Source organism: Lepidochelys kempii, chromosome 24, assembly GCF_965140285.1.
Source record: "Lepidochelys kempii isolate rLepKem1 chromosome 24, rLepKem1.hap1, whole genome shotgun sequence".
NCBI lineage: Eukaryota > Metazoa > Chordata > Testudines > Cheloniidae > Lepidochelys > Lepidochelys kempii.
In genome coordinates, this window is record NC_136403.1 from 15502530 (window position 1) to 15525068 (window position 22539).

The 22539-nt window shown below is 52.3% G+C and overlaps 1 protein-coding gene across 2 annotated transcripts; it reads left to right on the top strand.

Annotated features, from left to right (window-relative positions):
- The first annotated feature begins 1647 nt into the window (after positions 1-1647).
- LOC140902545 (glyceraldehyde-3-phosphate dehydrogenase 2) lies at positions 1648-18117 on the top strand. Of its 2 annotated transcripts, none has more exons than XM_073322721.1 (11): positions 1648-1732; positions 10137-10262; positions 11037-11133; positions 12576-12682; positions 14292-14382; positions 14688-14806; positions 15326-15407; positions 15520-15671; positions 16043-16205; positions 16970-17067; positions 17717-18117. In XM_073322721.1, exons 2-11 carry the CDS (start codon positions 10234-10236, stop codon positions 17787-17789), a joined length of 1011 nt encoding a protein of 336 aa, XP_073178822.1. In that variant the 5' UTR covers positions 1648-1732; positions 10137-10233; the 3' UTR covers positions 17790-18117. The 2 variants fall into 2 exon arrangements, with proteins under 2 accessions (XP_073178822.1, XP_073178821.1); XM_073322720.1 differs by having other exon boundaries at positions 1664-1755.
- The last annotated feature ends 4422 nt before the right edge of the window (positions 18118-22539 follow it).

Consider the following 22539-nt stretch of genomic DNA (forward strand, 5'->3'; position numbering starts at 1 on the left):
AGGTGCCACAAGTGCTCCTTTTCTTTTTGCGAATACAGACTAACACGGCTGTTACTCTGAAACCTGTCATATACACACCCTGATCTGTCTATCCATTCCCACCATGTCTATCCAACCTCCATATACACACCCCTCATCTGTCCATCTATCCCCCGTACACACACCCCTCATCTGTCTAGCCATCCCCACCTACCCCACCATCTATCTATGTATCTGTCCCCACACTCCTCTATTTACCTGTCTATCTATCTATTTCCATACATATCTATCTATCCATCCATCCCCATACACACACTCATCATCCATTTAATCTATCTATCAATTCCCATACATACCCCACCATCTATGTGTACCCATACCATCTATCTATCTATCTATCTATCTATCTATCTATCTATCTATCTATCTATCTATCTATCTATCTATCTAAGAATGGCCATACTGGGTCAGACCAAAGGTCCATCTAGCCCAGTACCCTGTTTTCCGACAGTGGCCAATGCCAGGTGCCCCAGAAGGAATGAACAGAACAGGGAATCATCCAGTGATCCACCCCCTGTCGCCCATTCCCAGCTTCTGGCAAACAGAGGCTAGGGACACTATCCCTGCCCATCCTAGCTATTAGTTATTGATGGACCCATCCTCCAGGAACTTATCTAGTTCTTTTTTGAACCCTGTTATAGTTTTAGCCTTCACAACATCCTCTGGCAAGGAGTTCCACAGGTTGGCTGTGCGTTGTGTGAAGAAATACTTCCTTTTCTTTGTTTTAAAGCTACTGCCTATTAATTTCATTGGTTTCAGAGTAGCAGCCGTGTTAGTCTGTATTTGCAAAAAGAAAAGGAGGACTTGTGGCACCTTAGAGACTAATAAATTTGTTAGTCTCTAAGGTGCCACAAGTACTCCTTTAATTTCATTGGGTGGCCCCTAGTTCTTGTGTTATGGGAAGGAGTAAATAACACTTCCTTTTATCTACTTCCTCCACACCCGTCAGGATTTTATAGCCCTCCATTATACCTCCCCTTAGCCGTCTCTTTTCCAAGCTGAAAAGTCCCAGTTTTATTAATCTCCCCTCATACGGAAGCCGTTCCGTACCCCTAAGCATTGTGTTGCCCTATCTCTCCATCCCTGTACAGCCCCACTATCTATCTAATCTAACTGTCAATTCATTTCCATACCCCACCCTCTCTCGTGTTTTGTCTAGTTTCCAGGGAGGTAGTGGCAGAACCCAAGAGTCCTGGCTCCTGCCCTTGCCCCACCAGGGGTGCATTGCCAGCTCACACCAGGCAGGGAGCAGTCACGAAAACTACAATCCCCAGAAGCCCTCGCGAGCAGCTGTGCAGCCGGAGGATGCTGAGGGGGAGAGAATCTGCGCATGCGCTCGAAAATGGCAGTGGGCGGGGCGTGATCCTGGAGGCGGTGCGTGCCGCGTCGGTTGGTAACCGCTAGCGCGCCTCGCGACAAAGCTATAGCGCCTGCGCAGTAGAGGCCCCTAGCTTTTTCTCCCTCCCATCGCTCCCGCTTTCCATCACGACTGTTTGGCCTGCACGCGCTGTGCGGTTACTAAGGCGCGCGCGGCTCGGAATGGGCGGGGCGGGGACAGCGCGCGCCAGACAGGGCGGGGCGTGGCTGGGGGGGGTGAGGGAGGCGTGGCAGGGGAGGGGCGGGGGGAGTATATAAACGGGCGTTTGCACCGCTGATGCTTTCGTTCGACGCCATCCAGACCCCAGACCACCTGGTATGTGGGGCAGGGCGCAGCAGGTGACGGGGCTGGCTGTGGGGGGCTGGGCATGTGGGGGAGGGGATGGATTTGGGGTGGGCATGTGGGGGAGGGGATGGATTTGGGGTGGGGGGTTGGGAAGTAGGGTGCTCCAGGTGGGGAGAAGCTGTGGGGGATGCAGCAGGGGTTAGATCTGGGGTGAGGGTGGCTGGCTATGGTGGGGAGGGGTTGGGTGCAAGGTGAGCTGGGGAAGTGGGGTGGGGTGGGGTGGCTCTTGGTGTTTGGCTGTGGTGATGGGCAGCGTGAGCTGGGGAAGTGGGGGGGGGGTTGGTGGCTGCATGGGGTGGGGAGCTGGGGTTAGATGGGGCGTGATGTGGAGAGGGGCCAGGAGGAGGTCTGAGGGGCAGCATGTGGAGGAGTTGGGTGGGGGGGTTAGTAGTGGCAGAACTAGAGGGGCTGTGGGGCAGGGACCCCAGCTGTGGAGAGCTGGGGGGGGTAGAGGATGCTGCAGATGGGGAGGAGGCTGGCGGGGGCATGGCTTAGGGCCCTATATATGTGCAGAGAGTTGTGAGGAGGGGGTGTCTTGTTGAGGGGTAGGATGGGAGTAGAATGAGCATCTAGGGTGGAGTGTAAATGGGAGGGGGCCCAGGGGTGTATCAGGGAACTGGGGTGGTGGGGAGGTTCCCTGTCTGGTAAAGGAGGGATGCAGCTCTGAGGTGGGAGTAATCAGGGTGCCCTGGGGTGGGGAGGGGAGTGCAGAGATCTGCTTGGGGAGCAGTTGCATGTGTTTGGGGCAGCTTGAGGGGGTGACATCTGCAGAGGGGGGTGGGGGGTGATGATGCAGACTGACCTGGTGGTGCCCTTGCACCATAGATTTCTCTAGAAACATGGAAATATCAGGGGAACTCCAATCAGACTCCGCATCACATCACCTCCCCTCCCCCTCCCAGCAGGGCAGGGCTAGAGGAGGATTTACCTTCTAGTCACCGCCTGCAGCTATGCAAGAAATGAGCCCGTCCCCCTGTGGGGGATGGGCAGATGCAGTGCTCTTCCTTTGGACCACCCATCACCGCCCCATGTGGGAGATCTATGGGGAGAATCTCCCTGCTGATCAGATCAAGTGGGTTCTTTGCTGTTTGCTTAAAATAGAATCTACTCAAAATAGACTAACCCCAGAGCCACAGCCGCATCTCCTGCTTGAGGCCTCGTCCCTCCACGCCTCTTACATGCCTGATTGGATCCCCCAAACCCAGCCCAGAACACCTCCAGGGAATGTTTCACAGCTAGTGGCCTTCTGTTCTCCTTCCTGTGCCCTGCCCCTCTGATATGGGAAGCCTTTTATTGCTAGCATGCTTGTCCTTCCAGTCGCACCAGACAGCGGGTGCTGAAAATCGCCTGACCCTGGAGGGATTTAAACCTCTTCCTTCCTGACACTAGTACTTCCAGTGAGATTATATTGGTTCCCCTCCCTCCATGTGATCTAGCTGGGAGTAACAGTTGCAGAGGCAGGAGATGGCATGCTCCCCACAGCAAAATTGCACCTGCATTGGAGGACAGACTGCAATATTATTGCCCAGCCTCTGCTGTATTGCACCACTACCAATGTCATATGCCCCTCCCCTCTGCAGACGAGGCAGTCTCTCCCTATTAATATATGGCAGCTAGCTTAAAATCAGCCACTGGTAGCAGGACAAGAAGCGTCTGTCTGTAATCCTGCTCAAGACTGATGGTTAAATTGCTGCTCTGTTGAAACCTAGTGTAGACAGTGGGGAGATAGTTGTGTGCTCTATCCACTAGGTCCTGGTACTTTGGGCAAGTCACTTCCCCTCTCTTAGCCCCCATTTCACAGATGGGGAAACAGTTAATTTCTGTAAAGTGCTTTGAGATATACAATTGTATTACTTAGCACTTTTAATCAGTACATCAGGCCCCAGAGATCCAAGTACATTTATAGCTCCTCGCCAGGGAGGCACTCTTGCCTCTGTCAGCATCTGCAGCCAGCAAGCTGTGTTCTCTCCTGCCTCCCCTTTCAGAAGAAAAAGGGGGTGTGCATATAGAGCATATTTGTGACCCTTGGCCATGGTGCTGAGTGAGTATCTAAACTGAGCAGACTTCCTGTCTTTGATTGCTGGAAGTCTGCCAGAGGTGAAACTGGATCTGTCCTCTGGCGTGGGAAAGCAGACATCAGTTCTTGCGCTTGAGGAAACCTAGAGATCAGAACAAGTACCAAGGAGAGTGCCACTTGTCTTACAGAGGCAACACGGTCTAGTGGGAAAAGCAGAGGGAGTTGGGTGGCTTGTGTTCTATTCTGCTACCGACTCTTCCAAGGTCATTTAATCTCCCTAGCTCTCCACATTCATAAAATGATGCTTGTAAAGCCCCTGAGGTCTGACGCCGGGTATCTGTGCCTGAGCGAAGACAGCAGCGTCTGTGGCGTTCTCGTCTGGTTTTGGTGTTCCGCGTCCTGACCTCTCAATGTCACTGCGGTAGAACGCCTGCAGTGGGGTGGAAGTAGCCACATCCCGCCCCCCCCACCCCTCTGCAGCCAGTACAGACTGGCCAGCTTATCTTGAATCAATCTCCGGGGGGAGTTGGAGACTGTCAAGTACTGAAGCAACAGGTTTCAGAGTAACAGCCGTGTTAGTCTGTATTCGCAAAAAGAAAAGGAGGACTTGTGGCACCTTAGAGACTAACCGATTTATTTGAGCATGAGCTTTCGTGAGCTACAGCTCACTTCATCGGATGACTTCAACAGGATGACTCAGTCGTATGCCGTTAGTTCTGTTGGAGCCTTAGCTGGGCTGGTGCAGATGTATGCCTTTAAGATCCCTTGTATTCCTCTGTGCGTAGGTCCTAAAGCATCACTATGTATTTGGCATTCAATTGGGGGCAACTGGGAAAGGGGCCATGGTGATGGACACCTAGCACAAGGGGGTCCTGCTCCATGAGAAGGAGTCCTAGTTGCTATGGTAAGACAAATGTCTGATAGATGATCAGAGTGCAAGGATACAGAAGGGGTTCTCATGAGTCATGCCAAAACACAGACCCCGCCCCCCTTTATATGGCAAGCGTAGCTTTGCAGTGATGCTGTAGGAATGAGCGATCCAGTCCTCTTGCCTCTAGAACAGCACGTCCTCTGCACCTTCCCTTCCTCGGACAGCACAGGTGTTGGGTTCAAAGCTGCAGCCCTATTAGGTGGTCCTTCCTGCTGCACTTTGCCTGTGTCTACACTAGCGAACTTACAGCGGCACAACTGTGCCGATGCAGCTGCGCCCCTGTAAGATCGCTTGTGTAGCTGCTTTATGCTGACAGGAGAGAGCTCTCCTGTTGACCTAATAAAATTGCTTAAATGAGAAGCTCTCCCACCACCCTAGCACTGTGCACCCAAGTTTCACTGGCATAAGCACTCATGTTGCTCAGAGGGGTGGTTTTTTCACACCCCTGAGCCACATACATTTTGCCAAATAAGTGATAGTGTAGACATGGTCTTAGATTTCAGGGTTGGTAGCTGTGGAGTGAAAGAAAGCTGGCCATGGTCCCTCTGCTGGGAGTGGAAGTGATGAGTCCACCGCAATGCAAGTGAGTGTTAGGAGCTGATCCTCACGCGGTGCTGTGCAACAGAATCCATCTTGCAGAGCTGGCCATCTTGAAGCGAAATGCCATCTGCTGCCTCTAGCAGCTGCTGCCTCGATATTTTTTTTTGCACAGGCTCCTGGATTCTGATAGGGGTTGCGGGGACCAATTCTACGATAAATCCCACCCCAGCTTTGCAGTCAGAGGTCTGCAGTTCTGAGTGTACCCTCACAGGTGGCTTCATTCTTTGGTAGTGGCTGGATATTCATGCCCCATCAGGACTCGGGCCAAACCCCCTGCCTGCCTGCCTGCCTGCACTGACCTGCTGCATCTGTGTTTATCTGTCCGCCTTGTTTGGTTTCAAAAAATTGTCTGTCAGCAGGCTTGCCTGTAATATTTCTGGGTGCTTATCTTTGCCCTGCAGGCCCCAGTCCCTACTGTGATTTTTTTTCTTTTGGGGGGGGGGGGGGAGGGAGCGGTTGGCAGCATGTAAGACCTAGATGGTGCCTGTAGTGGTTTGGGTCAGGGCTGAGGGTCAGGGCGTCTGGACTGTATTCAGTCAGTGCTAGTGATTTGTGCCTTAGTTTCTTGGTATGTGACTTAATTGATATCTGGGGGGAGTCTGAGACTGTCTAGCGCTGAAGTGACAGGATGACTCAGTCATATGCTGTTAGTGCTGTTAAAACCTGGAGCCCAGTTAAAATGGAGAATTCACCCACTCTTGTACAGGTAGGGAAACTGAGGCACAGACATGGCATGACCTTGTCCAAGGTCACACCTGTGAGCTAGTGGCAACTGGTACCAGAACCTGGGAACCCTGACTTCCAATCCCGTATACGAACCCTTGTCACACTGCTTCCGTATCTGAGGGAGGCTGGATAAAAGTGGATAAGAGGCTGTTGAACCAAGGGTTGGGGATGTGAGCTACTCAAATTGCTTGCCAAAAGCACTGGTCCGTGAAATGAAGTGGCCTGTGATGTACGAATCTCTTGCTCTCCTGTTTTTCTTGAGGGACAGACTCCAGAGGGATTTCTTGGCTCTCAAAAGGCAAAGGCTCAGGCTCAGTGTAAACACAAAGCAGAGTGCTTTCTTCTACCCCAGTGGGGCCTCATGCCAGATTCACCTTTGCCATTTGACCTCGTAACTGATCTCGTGGAGAGGGGCCTCTGGGAGTCTTCTGGGTAATGCTATATTCTGCTGATTCAGATGCAAGATGATGGATGGCAGCATCATACCAGGATTTATAGCTGATGGAAGCAGAGGGCTATGTAAATGGGCCTAGCAAAGTACTTATACACACACCAAGCCCTTGACAGCATTGTGTATTTCCAGTACTTGAATAGGCCTCATTCTGATACACCTGCCTAATGACCTGGTTGGGTTTTAGCTTTGACTTACATTGCTCTGGGTCATAAGTGCAAGCCCCTAGCACAACTGGCATGGCTGCATCTGAGTCTGCAGGGGGTGCAGGGTAATGTCCCATGCATCTCTATGGGGCTTTAACTCTGAAATCTCCTGCTCTGGGAAGATCCTAGCTGGCTCGTCCAGTCAGAGGGCTGGGAGGGGGTGGGGGACTCATTGCTGCTACCCCATTATGGCTGGATTGAGTTGGGAGGGTGCAGAAAGGGCCCCCCACAGAATTCTCTGCTCAGTTAAAGGGGGTGAGACCTCCCTCAAGGATGTCCCCAACCTGTCTGAAGACAGAACAGTGGGAAGGACTTGAGCCCTGAATTGTCTTAGAGTTGAAATTGACTTGATTAGGATCAATTGCAGTCACATTAGCATTCTAGGTCTAGGCCTGCACTCAGTGCACATGCCCTTCCCCTACCTAGCCTCTGCCTGCAATGGTCTGCTGGGCTGACTTTGCACTGACAAAACAGAGGCCTCCCCTGAAATATGGAATTTAAGGCCCATAGCCCATCTCGCCACGCTCCATCTGAATGTGCTTCATACACATAAGCACATGAGTAGCTGTTGCAGGAAAGGGGGCCCAAGTGCTCTGCAGGATCAGGGCTGGTGTCCCCATGATGGGACTAAACCAACATCAAAGGAACTGAAAGTAAGAATGACTTCACTGTCTGGGTCCTTTTTCTAAAAGACCTGCACTAACTGTTATAGTAACATAGATCTCAGTATAGTCAGTGATGGTTAAAGATCAGTTTTAAAGTGTCTTGAACTCGCTGTTTTCAGTATCTCCAGTCAGTAGCTAGGGCAGCCAGCAAAATGCTGCAGCGTTGTAACTCTCCGTTGAGCCAGGAGTCAATTGGATCATCTGTTAGTGTCAAAGTTTTCAGGTAAGCTTTGATTTAAGTGCATCTTAGTGGGAACCTAAACACACATGGGCCTTAGTCTGGCCTCCTGAGACTGTATATTTCTGGGGACTTGCTCTTCTTTATAGCTGCGTGTAGTGATAAGCAAATAACTGCAGCTTCCCTTTTAAACTCTGATTTGATCAGCCTTGGTAGGAGCAGATCTTGACAAATAGCAAATCCACAAAGTTCAGATAGTGAACTTCAAAATGCAGAGCAGATCTGCACTTTAATCTCTCACAAATGACTTGATCCCAGGAGGTCAAATCCCAGGGTAAATTTGAAGCGCTATTCGGTAGATGATATTCTCTGTATTTTGTTAGCATCTAAGCCATTGAAGCACGGGCCTCAGACTCTGTCCCAATCTGGGTATGTCTACACAGCACTCAGAGCATTGATAGGGCCCTACTAAATTCATGGTCCATTTTGGTCAATTTGATAGTCATAGCATTTAAAAAAATCATCAATTTAATGATTTCAGCTATTTAAATCTGAAATTTCAGTGTTGTAATTGTAGGGATCCTGACCCAAGAAAGAGTTGGGGGGGCTTTGTCACAAGGTTATTGTAGGGCAGGTTGCGGTACTGCTACCCTTACTTCTGCGCTGCTGTCTGCAGAGCTGGGCCCTCAGTCAGCAGCCACCACTCTCCAGCTGCCCAGCTCTGAAGGCAGTGCAAAAGTAAGGGTGGCAATACTGTGAACCCCCCCTAAAATAACCTTTGCAACCCCACCTGCAACTCCCTTTTGGGTCAGGACCCCCAATTCTAGATACGCCAGTCTTCCCTGCGAAATCCCTATAGTATAAGGTAAAAGCACACAAGACCAGATTTCACGGGGGAGGACCAGATTTCATAGTCCCTGACGCATTTTTCATGTCTGTGAAACCTCCGCGTGAGCTGGGATCCTGGGTATGGACTCGAGTGGCTAGTCTGTGCTGCGTCAGCTTTGCAGCTGCTGTGCATCAGGCTAGCTAGATCAGGTAGGCCTGCGCATGGTGCAGTCACACCTGATGGCAACATAGCCACACGCAAAGTAAAGCAAGCTTCTCCTGTTGTCCAATGCAAAGGACTCCTCCGCTGGGGCTTCGTTACAAATTCTGGTGCACTAGCCAGCATAGAATCCAGCTCACGCTTCCCTAGCTGGACCTACAGGCTGAGTAGTGTAACTTTACCTTAGTGGGGAGGGCTGATAGCTGTGACTGACGGACACAAAGGAGGCAGCACCTTGACTACAGTGTCACTTTATTTATAGTCCAGTGCCTCATTGTGGATGCATCAACAGTGGGGGAAAACTGACAGGGAGCTGTTCTGCAGAAGCTATTCTGGATTATCTCCCTGTGAAGGTACTCTGGAATGTGTACCCCCAAGGAGTCATTCTGGAATAGCTCCCGGGCTTTAAATTCACACCCTACTTTATTCTGCAACCACTTCCCCTGTCTGGACAAGCCTCAAGATTCCTGCTCAATACGCAGTAGCCCCTGGGGAGCAAGGGGTGTTAAGGTATAAGGAATGGGATAGAGCATATAGAATTTTGTTGCAACTAAGGTCTTCAGGGCATGCAGTTTGCTGCTCTGTGTCATGTGTCACACAATGGGGCCCTGGTTTTGGATCTGCCCAAGGCACTACTGTAATAAACACTGGTTTCAGAGTAACAGCCGTGTTAGTCTGTATTCGCAAAAAGAAAAGGAGTACTTGTGGCACCTTAGAGACTAACCAATTTTATTTGAGCATGAGCTTTCGTGAGCTACAGCATGCATCCGATGAAGTGAGCTGTAGCTCACGAAAGCTCATGCTCAAATAAATTGGTTAGTCTCTAAGGTGCCACAAGTACTCCTTTTCTTTTTGTAATAAACGCTGTTTGTATAGCAGCATCGTTAGTTAGGTGCCCTTGACTGGATCCCTCGGATCTCAAAGGTTAGAACAGAAACAGCAGGACCACAAGATGGACAATGCAAATGAAAGGATCAGAACTGTCCCTTTTGAGGGGTGCCCAATAACAAACTGGAATGGGTGCTGCCATTCACCTTCTCCCCTATGCAAACAAGGGTGGCATTGAGTGACAGGCTGCACACTTAGAACCGATCAAATGGTTTTGTTCCACGTTTCTGGCCTGTGGAACTCAGTCCCACAAGAGGTCACTTTGGCCAAGAGCTTACAGGGATTCAGAAAAGGCATAGAATAGCCAGAGTTGAGAGGGTTTCTTAAAATAGGATTTTGGAAGGGATGTAAACCCTCTGCTTCAGGGTATAAGCCTCAATCTCTAAAGGAGGTCAGGAAGAAACCTCCTACCATGGGCAGGCTATTCCATCACTGCCCTTGAAGGAGCCTTTCTTGTACCTTCCTGTAACAAAATTAGGCCAGGCCATGGTGCGAGTTGGGACACTGGTCTGGATGGACCCTCTGGACTGAAGTAGTTGGGCAAATCCCACATTCCCAGTCGCTCTAAAGGAGCTGTGGCTTTCCCTTGCAAAAAGGCCTGTTTGCTGTTATCTTGATACTGGCATCTGCCCCAGCCTCTGCTCTGATTCCTTTTTCCTTCCAGACTTGAGGTCTCCCAGCCCCGAAAACCGTCCATTCCGGAGAAAGAACCGGAGAAAGTCGAGGAACCGGCTCCAGTAGAGAAACCAGTAGAACGAGTCATGTCTGAGCTCACTGTTGGGATTAATGGGTAAGGCCCCAGACTCCCCCTTATGCTGCCCCCAGGGCTGGAGTTGTAGCCCGCTGCTACCGTGGGGCTGCCCAGTGCAGTGGGAGTGAAAAGTTCTGCTGCATGTAGTAAGAAGTGGGCTCCGTAACTGGCAGCAACGGTAAAACCAACCGTGCGGCGCTTCCACTTGTTTTGCAAGTCACTCAGTGACTCCCTGCAGCTCCGGTGGCTGGGGACGCACCCTGCCATTGAAATAGAGTCTGGATCTTTGCCCCTTTGGCCTCACCAGAACCACACTTACTGGCAGCTGTCTTCATTTCAAGGAAGAGCCCAGCTCATTCATAGCAGTAGTGGTGTTGAATGACTGAGCCTGAAAATGCAGTTCTTGCTTTCTTAGTGACTGCAAGGGTCACCAGGTTGTCATCTTGAAGCATTTAACTCCTCTACAGCTGCCGGATTGATGTCGGGGGTGTTCATGGAGGAACTTGTTCCAAGGTGGTTAGGATGGCTGGCTTGTGCTCCTACTAGATCAGAGCTAGGGGGCACCACTAGAATGCAAAGCGAAGGGGGTAGCTTAATGTCCTAGTGATTGGACAGTCGTGGGGAAGCCCTGCTGACTGAGCTCCCATTGGCTGCGCTGCAAATGTGTGTGTGTGTGTGTGGGGGGGGTGCTCTTGGAGGCTAAGGAAGCTCAAAAGCCAGCATGGAAGGGATGTCCCTTCATGACTAGCTCCCTAGATGGGACTATGGCTACAGTAGGAAGTACCTATCTAACTACTAACATTCCTGTTCCAGATTTGGCCGTATCGGGCGTCTGGTCCTCCGAGCCTGCCTGGAGAAGGGACTCAAAGTGGTGGCCATCAATGACCCCTTCATTGACCTCAACTACATGGTAACCCTCAATCCAATGGCCAAACTAACCTGCCTACGACACTCTTCTGCATGTCTCGGAAGCTCAGGCTCCCATAGTTAGTTCTCAGTCTCCCTGGACATCTCCCACCTCACAACCCTATGTAGACAGTGATTGTGGCATGGGTGAGCTTGGCCAGCTGGCAGATCAACATGTGACAGGAACTGAGGACTGAGGGGGCCTTGTTCAGCCTATGACTGGCTTTCCTGGGGTGCAACCTGGAACTGGGATACCACTGAGCCCTCTGACATACAAATCTGGGTCCCCTCTCACTGAGGCTGTGACAAGCTGCAGATCTTTCCCAGTCCTGCACTCACACAAACATCTACACAGGTAGGGACAAACCTAGCTGCAGTTACATGAATGCTTCTCTCAGCCACTCATAAACGAACAGTAGAGGCTCCAACCAACTTCCCCCCCAGTGTCACAGCCTAGGACCCCCAGAGCTGTACTGTCTTGCCCTAATCAAAAGCCTGACCAGTGTAAGTTTATTACCCAGTCTGCCCCTTCTGTCCTGCTTGGGACCCCCTTCCCCAGTTCAGTCTTTGTTCCTCTGGGGTTTTCAGGTGTTGTCACTTCCCCTCTTTTATAGCTTCTTCCAGTTTGCTAGAAAGATCTTTGCTCGTGATGTGGGGGTCAACCCCTTCCCCCTCAAGCATCCTCATTGCCTACCTGCTCCCTATTGTACCTGAAAGACTAGTTGTGGGTGTTTCCAACTTCATAACAGAGCAAAACTTCATAGCTCTCCATACAATGACAGCACATACAATCCAACAGGGTATTAATGTTCAACAGATCAAGCCTTTTAAACTGGTGCCTCAAGGCAGACTTTGTACGAAACATGCCATAATGATATCACTGTAGTGACTATGGGGTGCAGTGTCTCTCAGCCATGGCCAACTTTCCTCTGAGCTGCCTCACCTGGGACTTGATCCTTGTGTTCCAGTCCAAGCCAGCCCCTGTGGTTTAGAAGCTGGGTGGGAGACATGGGTTTTTTCCCTTGGCCTTGCACATTCAGCAACTGCTGGCTGCTAAGGAGCCATTGCATCTCTGACACCCAGCTTTGTCTAGGACCCATCCCACAGTCACTGTTGGGTTTGATTGCTCAATGCTAGGACTCTAAGGGCACCATACCCCTTAGCTTTCAGGGAGCTTGGCCCTTCTGCCCTCTGTGCTGATGCATGATCAGTCAGTGTCCTCTAGATCTACTTGGAGGATAGTCTTAATGCTCGCTGCCCACCGAGCGAGAGGTTTGCTGCTGATCAGCCCCCATCTTGAAGAGAACTGGTCACCAGCTTCACCTTCTGCAGTTGATGGAAGCAGAGTTGATCCGCTGGGGAGATTCCCCTGCTGAATGACAGGAGCTACCTAGGGTAACTCCACGAAGGCTTGGGTTGCTAGGCTGACGCACTCTCCTCTTTCAGGTGTACATGTTCAAGTATGACTCCACTCACGGGCGCTACAGCGGCGAGGTGAAGGCTGAAGATGGCAAGCTGGTGGTGGACGGCAGTGAGATCTCTGTGTTCCAGTGGTGAGTACGGGGAGCTGAATGGACCTATCCTCCATGACCATCAATGGCTGTTAGCCAGCATGGGTGGGGATGGTGTCCCTAGCCTCTGACTGCCAGAACCTGGGAATGGGTGATGGGATGGATCATTTGATTACCTGGTCTCTTCATTCCCTCTGGGGCTCCTGGCATTGGCCACCATCAGAAGACAGGATACTGGGCTAGATGGACCTTTGGTCTGACCCAGTATGGCCATTCTTATGTAGCACAGGGTGTGGGCTGGCACCTCATCACTGGCATAGTGCTTGGGATCTTGCCAGCTAAGCGGGACAAATCTCCTCAATAGTAGGAGGGGAGACCTCTGAGCCCAGTGCATGGTGCTGCAGGAAGTGATGGTCCTTCAACAGTGGATCAGTGCTAATAGTTGCCAAATTGCTGGAGGGCTGTCTTTTGTTGGCTAGCTGGGGAAACTGAGGCACTGAGCATTTGAGTCCTGACAGCCTTTCTGCACCATGGTGGCATCACTCCAGCGTTCTGATTGTTAGGCTAAAACTCCTTCCTGCAGTTTCAGCTGGCTGTAGTAAACTTCCTGTACATAGCTTCCTGTCCTAGACTCTAGCATTGGCATTAAATCAGCTGCCATGTGCCACTTCAGAGGTGGTAGCATTGCAGTGTACAGAGAGCAACTCCTGTACACTGCATCCTTCAGCACTGTCTAGAGAAATAACTACTTTCCTGTATAGCATGTCCAACTACTTGAGACTCCTACCAGTCTAGCAGAGCCTAGATGTGGCTTCCTAGTCTACCTCCTGCATCAACAGACCTGCTTGCTTCACTTAAGACACGAATCTGTAGTGTCAAGGAGACACCTCCCCTGACTCTGAAGCCCGTCCCGTTGAGCTGAGTGCATGGCTTGCTGGAAATGTCATTCTGGCTTCAGGCCGAATCAGAAGTGATTGGTCTCAGTACAGGGCGAAATTCTCTGGCCTGTTACACAGGTCAGACTAGATTAGAAGTCCCGTCTGAGAATCTGCTCAACTTAATTGTTGAGAGCCTAGCATCTAGAGTAAGATCCAGGGGTCTGGACCTCTGAAGGATCATGCTAGTGTGAATGAATGGATGGTGAGTGGATGTGACAGAGCTATGCAGTGATCTCTAGGTACTTGTGTGCAGCCTATCATTGTGGTGTCTGCCTCCAACTACTAATGGACTCTTCTTCTCAGCCACCTGTGAGCAAGGGGAAATAGTAGATTTACAGGTTGGGGGAAACTGAGTCACATATCTGGTTCCTGGCCCCACAGGGAGTCTGGTGGAGCTGGCAGTTCTCAAGAGTCTCTGTCTAGTGCCTTGAAACCAGAAGACCAGCCTTCTTCCAGATCCACTCAGACCAGACCAGATCCACTGCGTCTCCACTCAGCTGTATCTCTAGGTCACCCTAGAAATGAGATAGTCAAAGGAAGAGTTGGGTGCCAAGGGGCTGGTGTATCAGGGTCCTCAGAGGCTGGGGGTCCCACACCACTCCCTCAAGCTGTATAGAATGGGAACAGAGTCCTCATCTGTGCTCAAATGTGCATTGACCTCCTGGAAGTAGCCGGCCCTTGGGGCAGTAACCCTGGTCTGCTGTCTGTTACAGCATGAAGCCCAGTGAGATTCCCTGGGGTGACGCAGGAGCGCTCTACGTTGTCGAGTCCACCGGAGTCTTCCTCAGTGTTGACAAAGCTTCGGTGAGTGTCTGAGCTGCCTAGCTTGGTACAGGAGCTGCAGGGCCCATGTCTGGCTGGCACGTGAGGCTCAGACACCTGCTTCTCCTCCTTCATTGGGAGTTGGGTGAGAACCTGTGGCTAACAAGCTGAGCCACTACAGGGCTAGGACAGCCTGGCTTTGTCTGGGATGCCATTCTCCTGGGCAGCCTTCGTCCAAGACCTTAGTATGATGGAGTCTAGGTCTGCTAGTGCCTAACTCCTCCAGATGATGTTGGCCTGGCCTCCTCCATAGCAGGATCCTCCATGATTAGCCTCCTCTTCCACAGGCCCACATACAAGGTGGAGCCAAGCGAGTGGTGGTGAGTGCCCCCTCCCCTGATGCTCCCATGTTCGTCATGGGTGTCAACGAGGACAAGTATGACCCATCCAGCATGACAATAGTCAGGTAAGACCTGCCTCCCCACATTGTGCTGGGAGGTGGGGGCGGGGAGTTGGACAGTAGGATGGGATGACTTTCTGAGTTGCTCCCCAGACTGGCTTGGGGTGATTTCCTGAGTCTGGCTGCCTTGTATGTAGCCAAGGAGAGATGAGGGCATGGATCTGCCATTCGGGGGTCAGAGGGATGTTTGAGAGAGCCTCCATTTTGTGGACATGTGCCTGAGGAAAGGGCCCAAGACAAGAATTTAGCCACTTGTGCCATACAATTGGGAAGCGAGAGGCCTATAGACAGCTTGGGCTGGAAGATTGTCCCCTCAAGAGGAGGGCAGGTGGATTTCTACTTTGACATGTGAGCAAAGACTATCCTAATAGCGTGGTTTCTATTGTCTTCCCCCTTGGTCTCCCCTACACCAGGGAGAAATGGAGGTGGTGGTGGGAATGGGAACTCAACTAGGCAGGCTACTGGAAACCCAGGAGCAGGTGTCTGTTCTAGACATCATTCTGTCTCCCTTCCCTCCCCATGTAGCAATGCCTCCTGCACCACCAATTGCCTGGCGCCTCTGGCCAAGGTGATCCATGACAACTTCGGCATTGTGGAAGGACTCATGGTAAGTCTCCTGTGTGCTGTCAACCCCCAGCAGCTTGCCTGTGTGCGGGAACCGGTGACTGTCTCTCTAGCTTCTACCAGCTCATAACCATAATTCTCCTCTCAACCTTCAGACCACAGTGCATGCCTACACTGCCACACAGAAAACTGTGGACGGGCCCTCTGCCAAGGCCTGGCGCGACGGAAGAGGCGCCCACCAGAACATCATCCCAGCATCCACTGGCGCTGCCAAAGCAGTTGGCAAGGTCATCCCAGAGCTGAATGGGTATGGGCTATCTCTCTAAGCAGGCATCGGGAGAGGTCTCCAGTCTAGGTGTTCCTGTAGCAATCCTGCCCCAGGTGGCTGGGTGATGTCCCACAGGCCAGATAGCGGCTAGGAGAGAAACTCTGGCTCCTAGAGGTGGCCATGGGGATGGGCAAACCACATCTGTGTGGAAGCTTGCACCATTCATGGTGGCTGACTAGCAGTGTTCACTAAGCAAAACCTGAAACACCACGTCTCCGTTGGGAGAGTCTGGGGGTCTCCCTTCAGGGGTCCGATGCCAGAACCACAGACTGGTCTTCTAGATCCATTGATGTCTTGCTTACAGGCAGTCCTAATTGGTTCTCTCATTGGCTGAACTTCCCTTCTCACAGGAGGCTCACTGGCATGGCGTTTCGTGTGCCTGTCTCTGACGTCTCTGTCGTGGACCTAACCTGCCGCCTAGCCAAGCCGGCAACCTATGCTGAAATCAAAGAGGCCATGAAGAAGGCTTCTGAGGGCCCCATGGCTGGGATCCTGGGATACACAGAAGATGAGGTGAGCAGGGAATGTATCCACAGAGCTGTATAGGGCCTGCTCACGGGGAAGAATGCTGGTACGCATTGGCCTGGCATGTTGCTACTGATTTCTTCCAGGCCTTCTGGGGACTCTCCATTCAGTGCTTTAGCTGGTCACATGATGGGATCAAGAAGGAATTTTTGGATGTAATCTGGACCTTCTCACTTTCCTCTGAAACATCAGCTGGGACCCCAGGCTGGTGGGCCAGAGAATCCCTTTTGAATGCCTGGCTGGTGTCTTCACATGCTCAGGGATTAGACTGATGGCCATGTTTGGGGTCAGGAAGGAATCTTCCCTTCCCCCTCAAGCCCATCAAATTGGCAGGGACTTACATTTTTCACCTTCCTCCCCGGCATGGGGCATGGATCAACTGGACAGGTCTCGCCAACCCAGTTCCCTGCCATGGATGGGACCTCCTGCATTGGTGGCATCTCAGTCCCTCCTGTTCTCTGCTGGTGGCATGTAACAATGGAGTCTCCTGAAAACTGAAATACTGTAATCTGTTTGAAGTCCTTGGGGATAACGGTGACATTCTGTGGCCTGTGCTATATAAGTGGTCAGACTGACCTAATAGTCTATTTGGGTATTCAGCCCTATTAAATCTTGATGTGCAGCCTATGGTGCAATCAAAGCTGCTTCTGGGGACCTCTGGCCAAGGGAGGCAGGTCTCCTACTGAACTGGTCCCTACACATTCCTCCCCCTCCTGCATCTCTCTCAAGCCAAATGCCCCCCTCACTTGCAGGTGGTCTCTTCTGACTTCATCGGCGACAGCCATTCCTCCATCTTTGACGCTGGAGCTGGGATCTCCCTCAATGATAACTTTGTGAAGCTCATCTCTTGGTAAGGCCCAGCAGAGGGATGCTGCACTTAGTCCTAAGCAAAGGGATAGGTCTGAAAACCAGCCTCTCCTAGAAGGCTGGGGTGGAGGGGTCCAGCATGCTTTGGAGTCTAGTGACCACTCTCCAGAGTGGATCAAGAACCAACAGGTTCCATCAATTGCATCTCGCTTGCCTGGCATGAGGTGTCTGGGTTCCCCTAGCCATAGAGTATGCTTGGAGCGCCTTGGCCTAGTCCCATGCACAACTGGCCCCCGTAACCCAGCTGAAGACTTCTGGGTGAACAACTGGCTAAATCTGAGGGTCCCAGTCCAGATCTAGTGAGGTCACTGGCCCTGGAGCTAAGCTCCAGGTAGAGAACAGGGGATATGCCAGAGATCCCACAGGAAGACTGAGGAACAAACCCAGATCTCCTGAGTTCCAGTCAGTGCCTTAAGCACAAGGTCCTCTACTACCTCTGCCTTCTTCCAACCATCCTCAATTGGTCCAGAGGCCTATTGGCATGTGGCTGATCCAATAGGGATGGGAAACCAGGAGCCCCCTAGAAGTCATGTGGAAACATCCAGTTGAGAGGGTCTCCTTTGTGGTCAGGGTTGTCCACTTGGTGTGGGAGGTGGCTGAGAGCTGAACTTGTCCCTCTTCTCTTCCCATAGGTATGACAATGAATATGGCTACAGTAACCGCGTTGCCGACCTCTTGAGTCACATGTACACCAAGGAGAACTGAGCGCCTGTCCCACTTACATTCCAGGCCATCTGAAGAATCTGCTTCACCCCCTCTAGACATATTTGGCCACGAGATCATCCTATCTTAATGCTTCAACCACACAGCCCCAAATGCTGCGCCTCGTCCGTCCCCGTAAACCTCTGTACGTGTCCATGTGGGTGTGAATCCTGCTCTCACACAGCCTGCGTGCGCCTAACCAGAAAACTGCACCAACGCCTCCCCCGGGGGAAGGAGTCTAGCCCTGGGTTAGTAGTGGTCTGTGGCAGTAGTGTCATTGAGATTTCATAAGTGTTGGAAATAAAAGCCACTTAAAGTTGCAGAAACATGAGTGAGATTGTTCAGATCCTTTATTCCCACCTGCTTCTGAAGCCTGGGGCCCAATAAGATCATGGCTTCAGAGCTAGACTATTTGTGTAGTCCTCAAACTGCAAATGTAGTGTAGTAGCACCATATCTCAAATGGTGCCGTAGTGCCAGGTGCTGCACGCACAATCCCTGCCCCAAAGAGCTAAGCCTAAATACACAAGGAGGGGAAACTGAGGCAAGGCCCAGTCAGTGCCTTTCAGCACAAAGTAGGTCCTGAAGAGGCTCTAACAGGGTCCTGACCTGCAAACCACATAGCTGCAGATTTTTCATGGGGCCACCTCTCTAATTGCTTGTTTCTCTGCTGAATGTTTGTCACCTGCCTGTAGACAACCAACGGTCCATGGACTGCCACTGAGCACCATCAGAGCAAGATCACCCCCAGCCAGAGTTGGGATCTGTAATGACAGCTGCTGCCTTGTCTCTGTGCAAGGGGTTGGAGCAGATCTTGGTGGCTAGGGCCATGGGCGTCCCACCATGGTGGGGCAGAGAAATTAAAGCATCGCTGATAGTGCAGCGTTCAGGGGCTTCATGGTGACATCCTTAGAGCCTGGAGAGTCGTCCCGACCTCCCCAGCAAGGGCTTGTCCACACCTGATCTCTGAATGGAGCCATTCAGGGCTTTGCCTCGTTGCTTGGCTCCAGTCGACCAGCTGTTGCAGATTCTCCATAAAGGTATACATTGTGTCTAGCTTGGCATGTCACCATCTTGGCAAAGGGCTGTTCTCACCCAAAGCAGGATGCTGGGTTTTGGCAGCAACTGGGCCCTTTGCACTTGGTGTGCGCTTTCCTAGCGTGTCCCTTCCACAGAGGCTGGGGCACTCACGTGCTGAAATGCTAGGTTTTTGCCCAGAAAACACCCCCTGCTTCTGTCAGGTGTAGCTGAAGCACTGTCTCCAAAGGGTGAAGGGGCCAATAGCTGGCCTGAGCCCCCTGGGTCACAGCCTGCAGTGCCTTTTGAAAAAGGCAGCCCAGACTTGCAACCCTGGAGTCTTGATATCTCTGCCTTTCTTGGCTGCTGGAGAGGAATTCTATTCTAGCAGCTTCATCCAGGACCACACTGTGGTAGGCACATCACAATCCTAAGAATGGTCCTAGTGGGTCAGACCCATGGTCCGTGTAGCCCAGTGTCCTGTTCATTAGTGCAGGCTTCAGAGGGAATGAACAGAACAAGGCAGTTCCAGAGGGATCCATCCCCTGTCCAGTCCTGGCTGCTGGCATTGAGCTTTAAGGACACGTAGAGCATGACATTTTGTCCTGGGCCATCTTGGCTAAGAGCCATCAATGGACCTATCCTCTGTGAACTTAACTGGGCTCAAAAGAGAACTAGTTATAATTTTGGCTTTCCAACATCCCCTGGCAGTGAGTTCCACAGGCTGGCTGACTGTTGGGTGAAGGACGTATTCATGCTTGTCTTACACCTGGTGCCTGCCCTCTGCATAGAGTGGCCCCTAGGTCTTAGGGTTGTCCCCACACATAACTCTCCTCAACACTGTTCCTGGTTTTATAGATTGTCATATTCCCCCTCAGTCACCTTGTTTCTAAGCCAAACTGTCCCAGTCTTTTCCATCTCAGCACATGGAAGCTGTTCCATACCCCAAATCGTTTTTGTTGCCCTTCTCTGTACCTTTTTCCATTTCTAAGGTGTGGTTCTTTGAGATGGGGGCACAGAAGTGCACCAAGTACTCAAGGCGGGGACATACCATGGGTTTATACAGTAGTGGCATATTTTCTGTCTTACTGTCTCTCCCTTTCCTAAGGGTTCCTAACATGTGTTAGCTTTTTGACAGCTGCTGCACATTGAGCAGCTGTCTGCAGAGGGCTATCCACAATACCCCCCTGGCCTTTCATGAGCAGTAACAGCAAGTTAGACTCCATTTTGTAGGTAGAGTGGGGATTGTTTTCCCTTGTGTGTTACTTTGCATTTATCAACACTGAATTTCACTTGGCCTTGTGTTATCTAGTTTAGCGGTATCCCTCTGTAACTCTTCATCATCAGCTTTGGACTTCCCTAGCTTGAGTAACTCTGTGGTGTTTGCAAACTGGTCCTGGTACAGATCCCTAGGGCACCCCACTATTTACCTCTTGCCATGGTGAAAACTGACCATTTATTCTTAGGTTGGGGTTAAAAGATAGGAAACAGTTACTGCAATCTAACTATACAATAAACTACAGCTGGTAGAAGGCAATAATGGGTCAATAGTGACCCACAGTGGGTATGGTATCCCATGCACCCAGATAATGTGGCTCTGGGGCTGGCCTAGGGACCACCTCAGGGTCTGGTTTGAAAAATGTAACTAGTGGGTGAAGGAGGCTGGCAGCAGAGAGGGGGTGACAGCTCACTGAGGGTTGGGGGCACACAACAGGCCAGGAACAGCCTTGGAAGAGAAGACAAGCAGCTGGTGGTTGAGGGGATAGAGAAGGGGAGCCAGGGATGGGGTAGACAAAGCACCATAGCTCAGATCTATTACCCATGTATGACAGAAAGGAAACTGAGTCACAGAAGGCAAAGGGCTTTGGAAGGGTGGGCTTGATAGCGTGGGGCTTATAAGTTAACTCTCTGAAAACCCTATCTGCTGCTCCCCACATATTCTGTGCCCCACAACCCCATCCTCCTTACCCACTGGCATTTGCTTTGACTGCCTGCAACCTCGATTTACTTTCCCTTAGAAGGGGAAGTAGCAGCTGTTCCTCCTGTGTGTGAAACTCCTGAGTAATCCAGCATGGCCCTAGACCTTCTGTGGGAGGGGAAAACCCAGGGTGGGTTTAGCAAAACTCTCCTGCTCTAACCACTAGACCCCACTCCCTTCCCACAAGTGGGACTGGAAGCCGGGAGTCCTGGTGCCCAGCTCCAACCGCTAGACCACAACCCAGCAGTCCTGTTATTTGCCTCTTAAAGTCTAGGCCAGGTGAGCTGATTAAAATGGCAACGCCAGGCTGCCCCCTAGTGGCCAATGTGGCTATGACGGGGAGGAAGAGCCCCTTCTTCAGCAAGGTCACCCTGCGTGGCATCAGCCTCCAGCTCCCAGGCTGCGACTGATCCACTCAGGGGCTGACGTCAGCGGGAAGCGAGGCCCAGGACACGAGCCAGGGTGCGTGGAGCAGCGGCGGGGATGCAGGATGGGGACGTGCAGAGACAGCGGCGCGGGGCCCAGCCTCAGACCTCTCGGCAGGTTGGGAAGGGCCAATAGCCGCCGTCAGCCCTGTAGCGCCCGCGTGAAGCTGCGGGGGTGACCTGGCTGAGGCATCAGCCGCGGCATCCTGGGGATTTGGGTTCTGGGAGCAGCTAGAGGCTGCAGATGAGGTGCCAGTGGGATGGACATGGCCCAGACCCGGCGAGAGACCAGCCCTGCCCTGTCTGAGATCAGGGCCCCGTCGTGCCAGGCGCTGCCCCAGCTGAGATCAGGGCCCCGTCGTGCCAGGCGCTGCTCAGACCCGGAGAGAGACCGGCCCTGCCCCAGCTGAGATCAGGGTCCCGTCATGCCAGGCGCTGCTCAGACCCGGAGAGAGACCGGCCCTGCCCCAGCTGAGATCAGGGCCCCGTCATGCCAGGCGCTGCCCAGACCCGGTGAGAGACAGGCCCTGCCCCAGCTGAGATCAGGGTCCCGTCATGCCAGGCGCTGCCCAGACCCGGTGAGAGACAGGCCCTGCCCCAGCTGAGATCAGGGCCCCGTCGTGCCAGGCGCTGCCCAGACCCGGAGAGAGACCAGCCCTGCTCCAGCTGAGATCAGGGCCCCGTCGTGCCAGGCGCTGCTCAGACCCGGAGAGAGACCGGCCCTGCCCCAGCTGAGATCAGGGCCTCGTCGTGCCAGCCGCTGCCCAGACCTGGTGAGAGACAGGCCCTGCCCCAGCTGAGATCAGGGCCCCGTCGTGCCAGGCGCTGCCCAGACCCGGTGAGAGACAGGCCCTGCCCCAGCTGAGATCAGGGCCCCGTCATGCCAGGCGCTGCTCAGACCCGGTGAGAGACCGGCCCTGCTCCAGCTGAGATCAGGGTCTCGTCGTGCCAGGTGCTGCCCAGACACAGCCAGAACCAGTCCCTGGCCCTAGATGTCACAATCTCCATAGAAAGGGATGATTATGGTGCCCATTGTACTGACAGGCAAACTACGGCCCCAAGAGATGCAGTGACTCTCCTAAGGTCACAAAAGCAGCCTGTGGCAGAACTGAATATTGAACCGAGATGTCCGAGTCCAGGGTCTTAACCCTAGCCCAATCCTGGCACCCCACTGGGGGCACCAGGGCCAGCCAGCTGTCAGGGGAGAGCCCCCTTGAGCTGGGACATCAGGGGCAGTCCAGACTGCCAGGGCAGAGCCCCCCACCCTGTTCGTTGTAGCACAGCACCCCCTAGTGCTGTACTGGGATTTCGGGGCAGCCGGACTCCAGCTGGGG

Coding starts and splice junctions, on each gene's coding strand:
- LOC140902545 (XM_073322720.1), top strand. CDS start 1,694: ATGCTTTCGTTCGACGCCATCCAGACCCCAGACCACCTGGTATGTGGG. Junction 14,807..15,325: donor TCCAGCATGACAATAGTCAG/GTAAGACCTGCC, acceptor CTCCCCATGTAG/CAATGCCTCCTGCACCACCA. Junction 15,408..15,519: donor GCATTGTGGAAGGACTCATG/GTAAGTCTCCTG, acceptor CTCAACCTTCAG/ACCACAGTGCATGCCTACAC.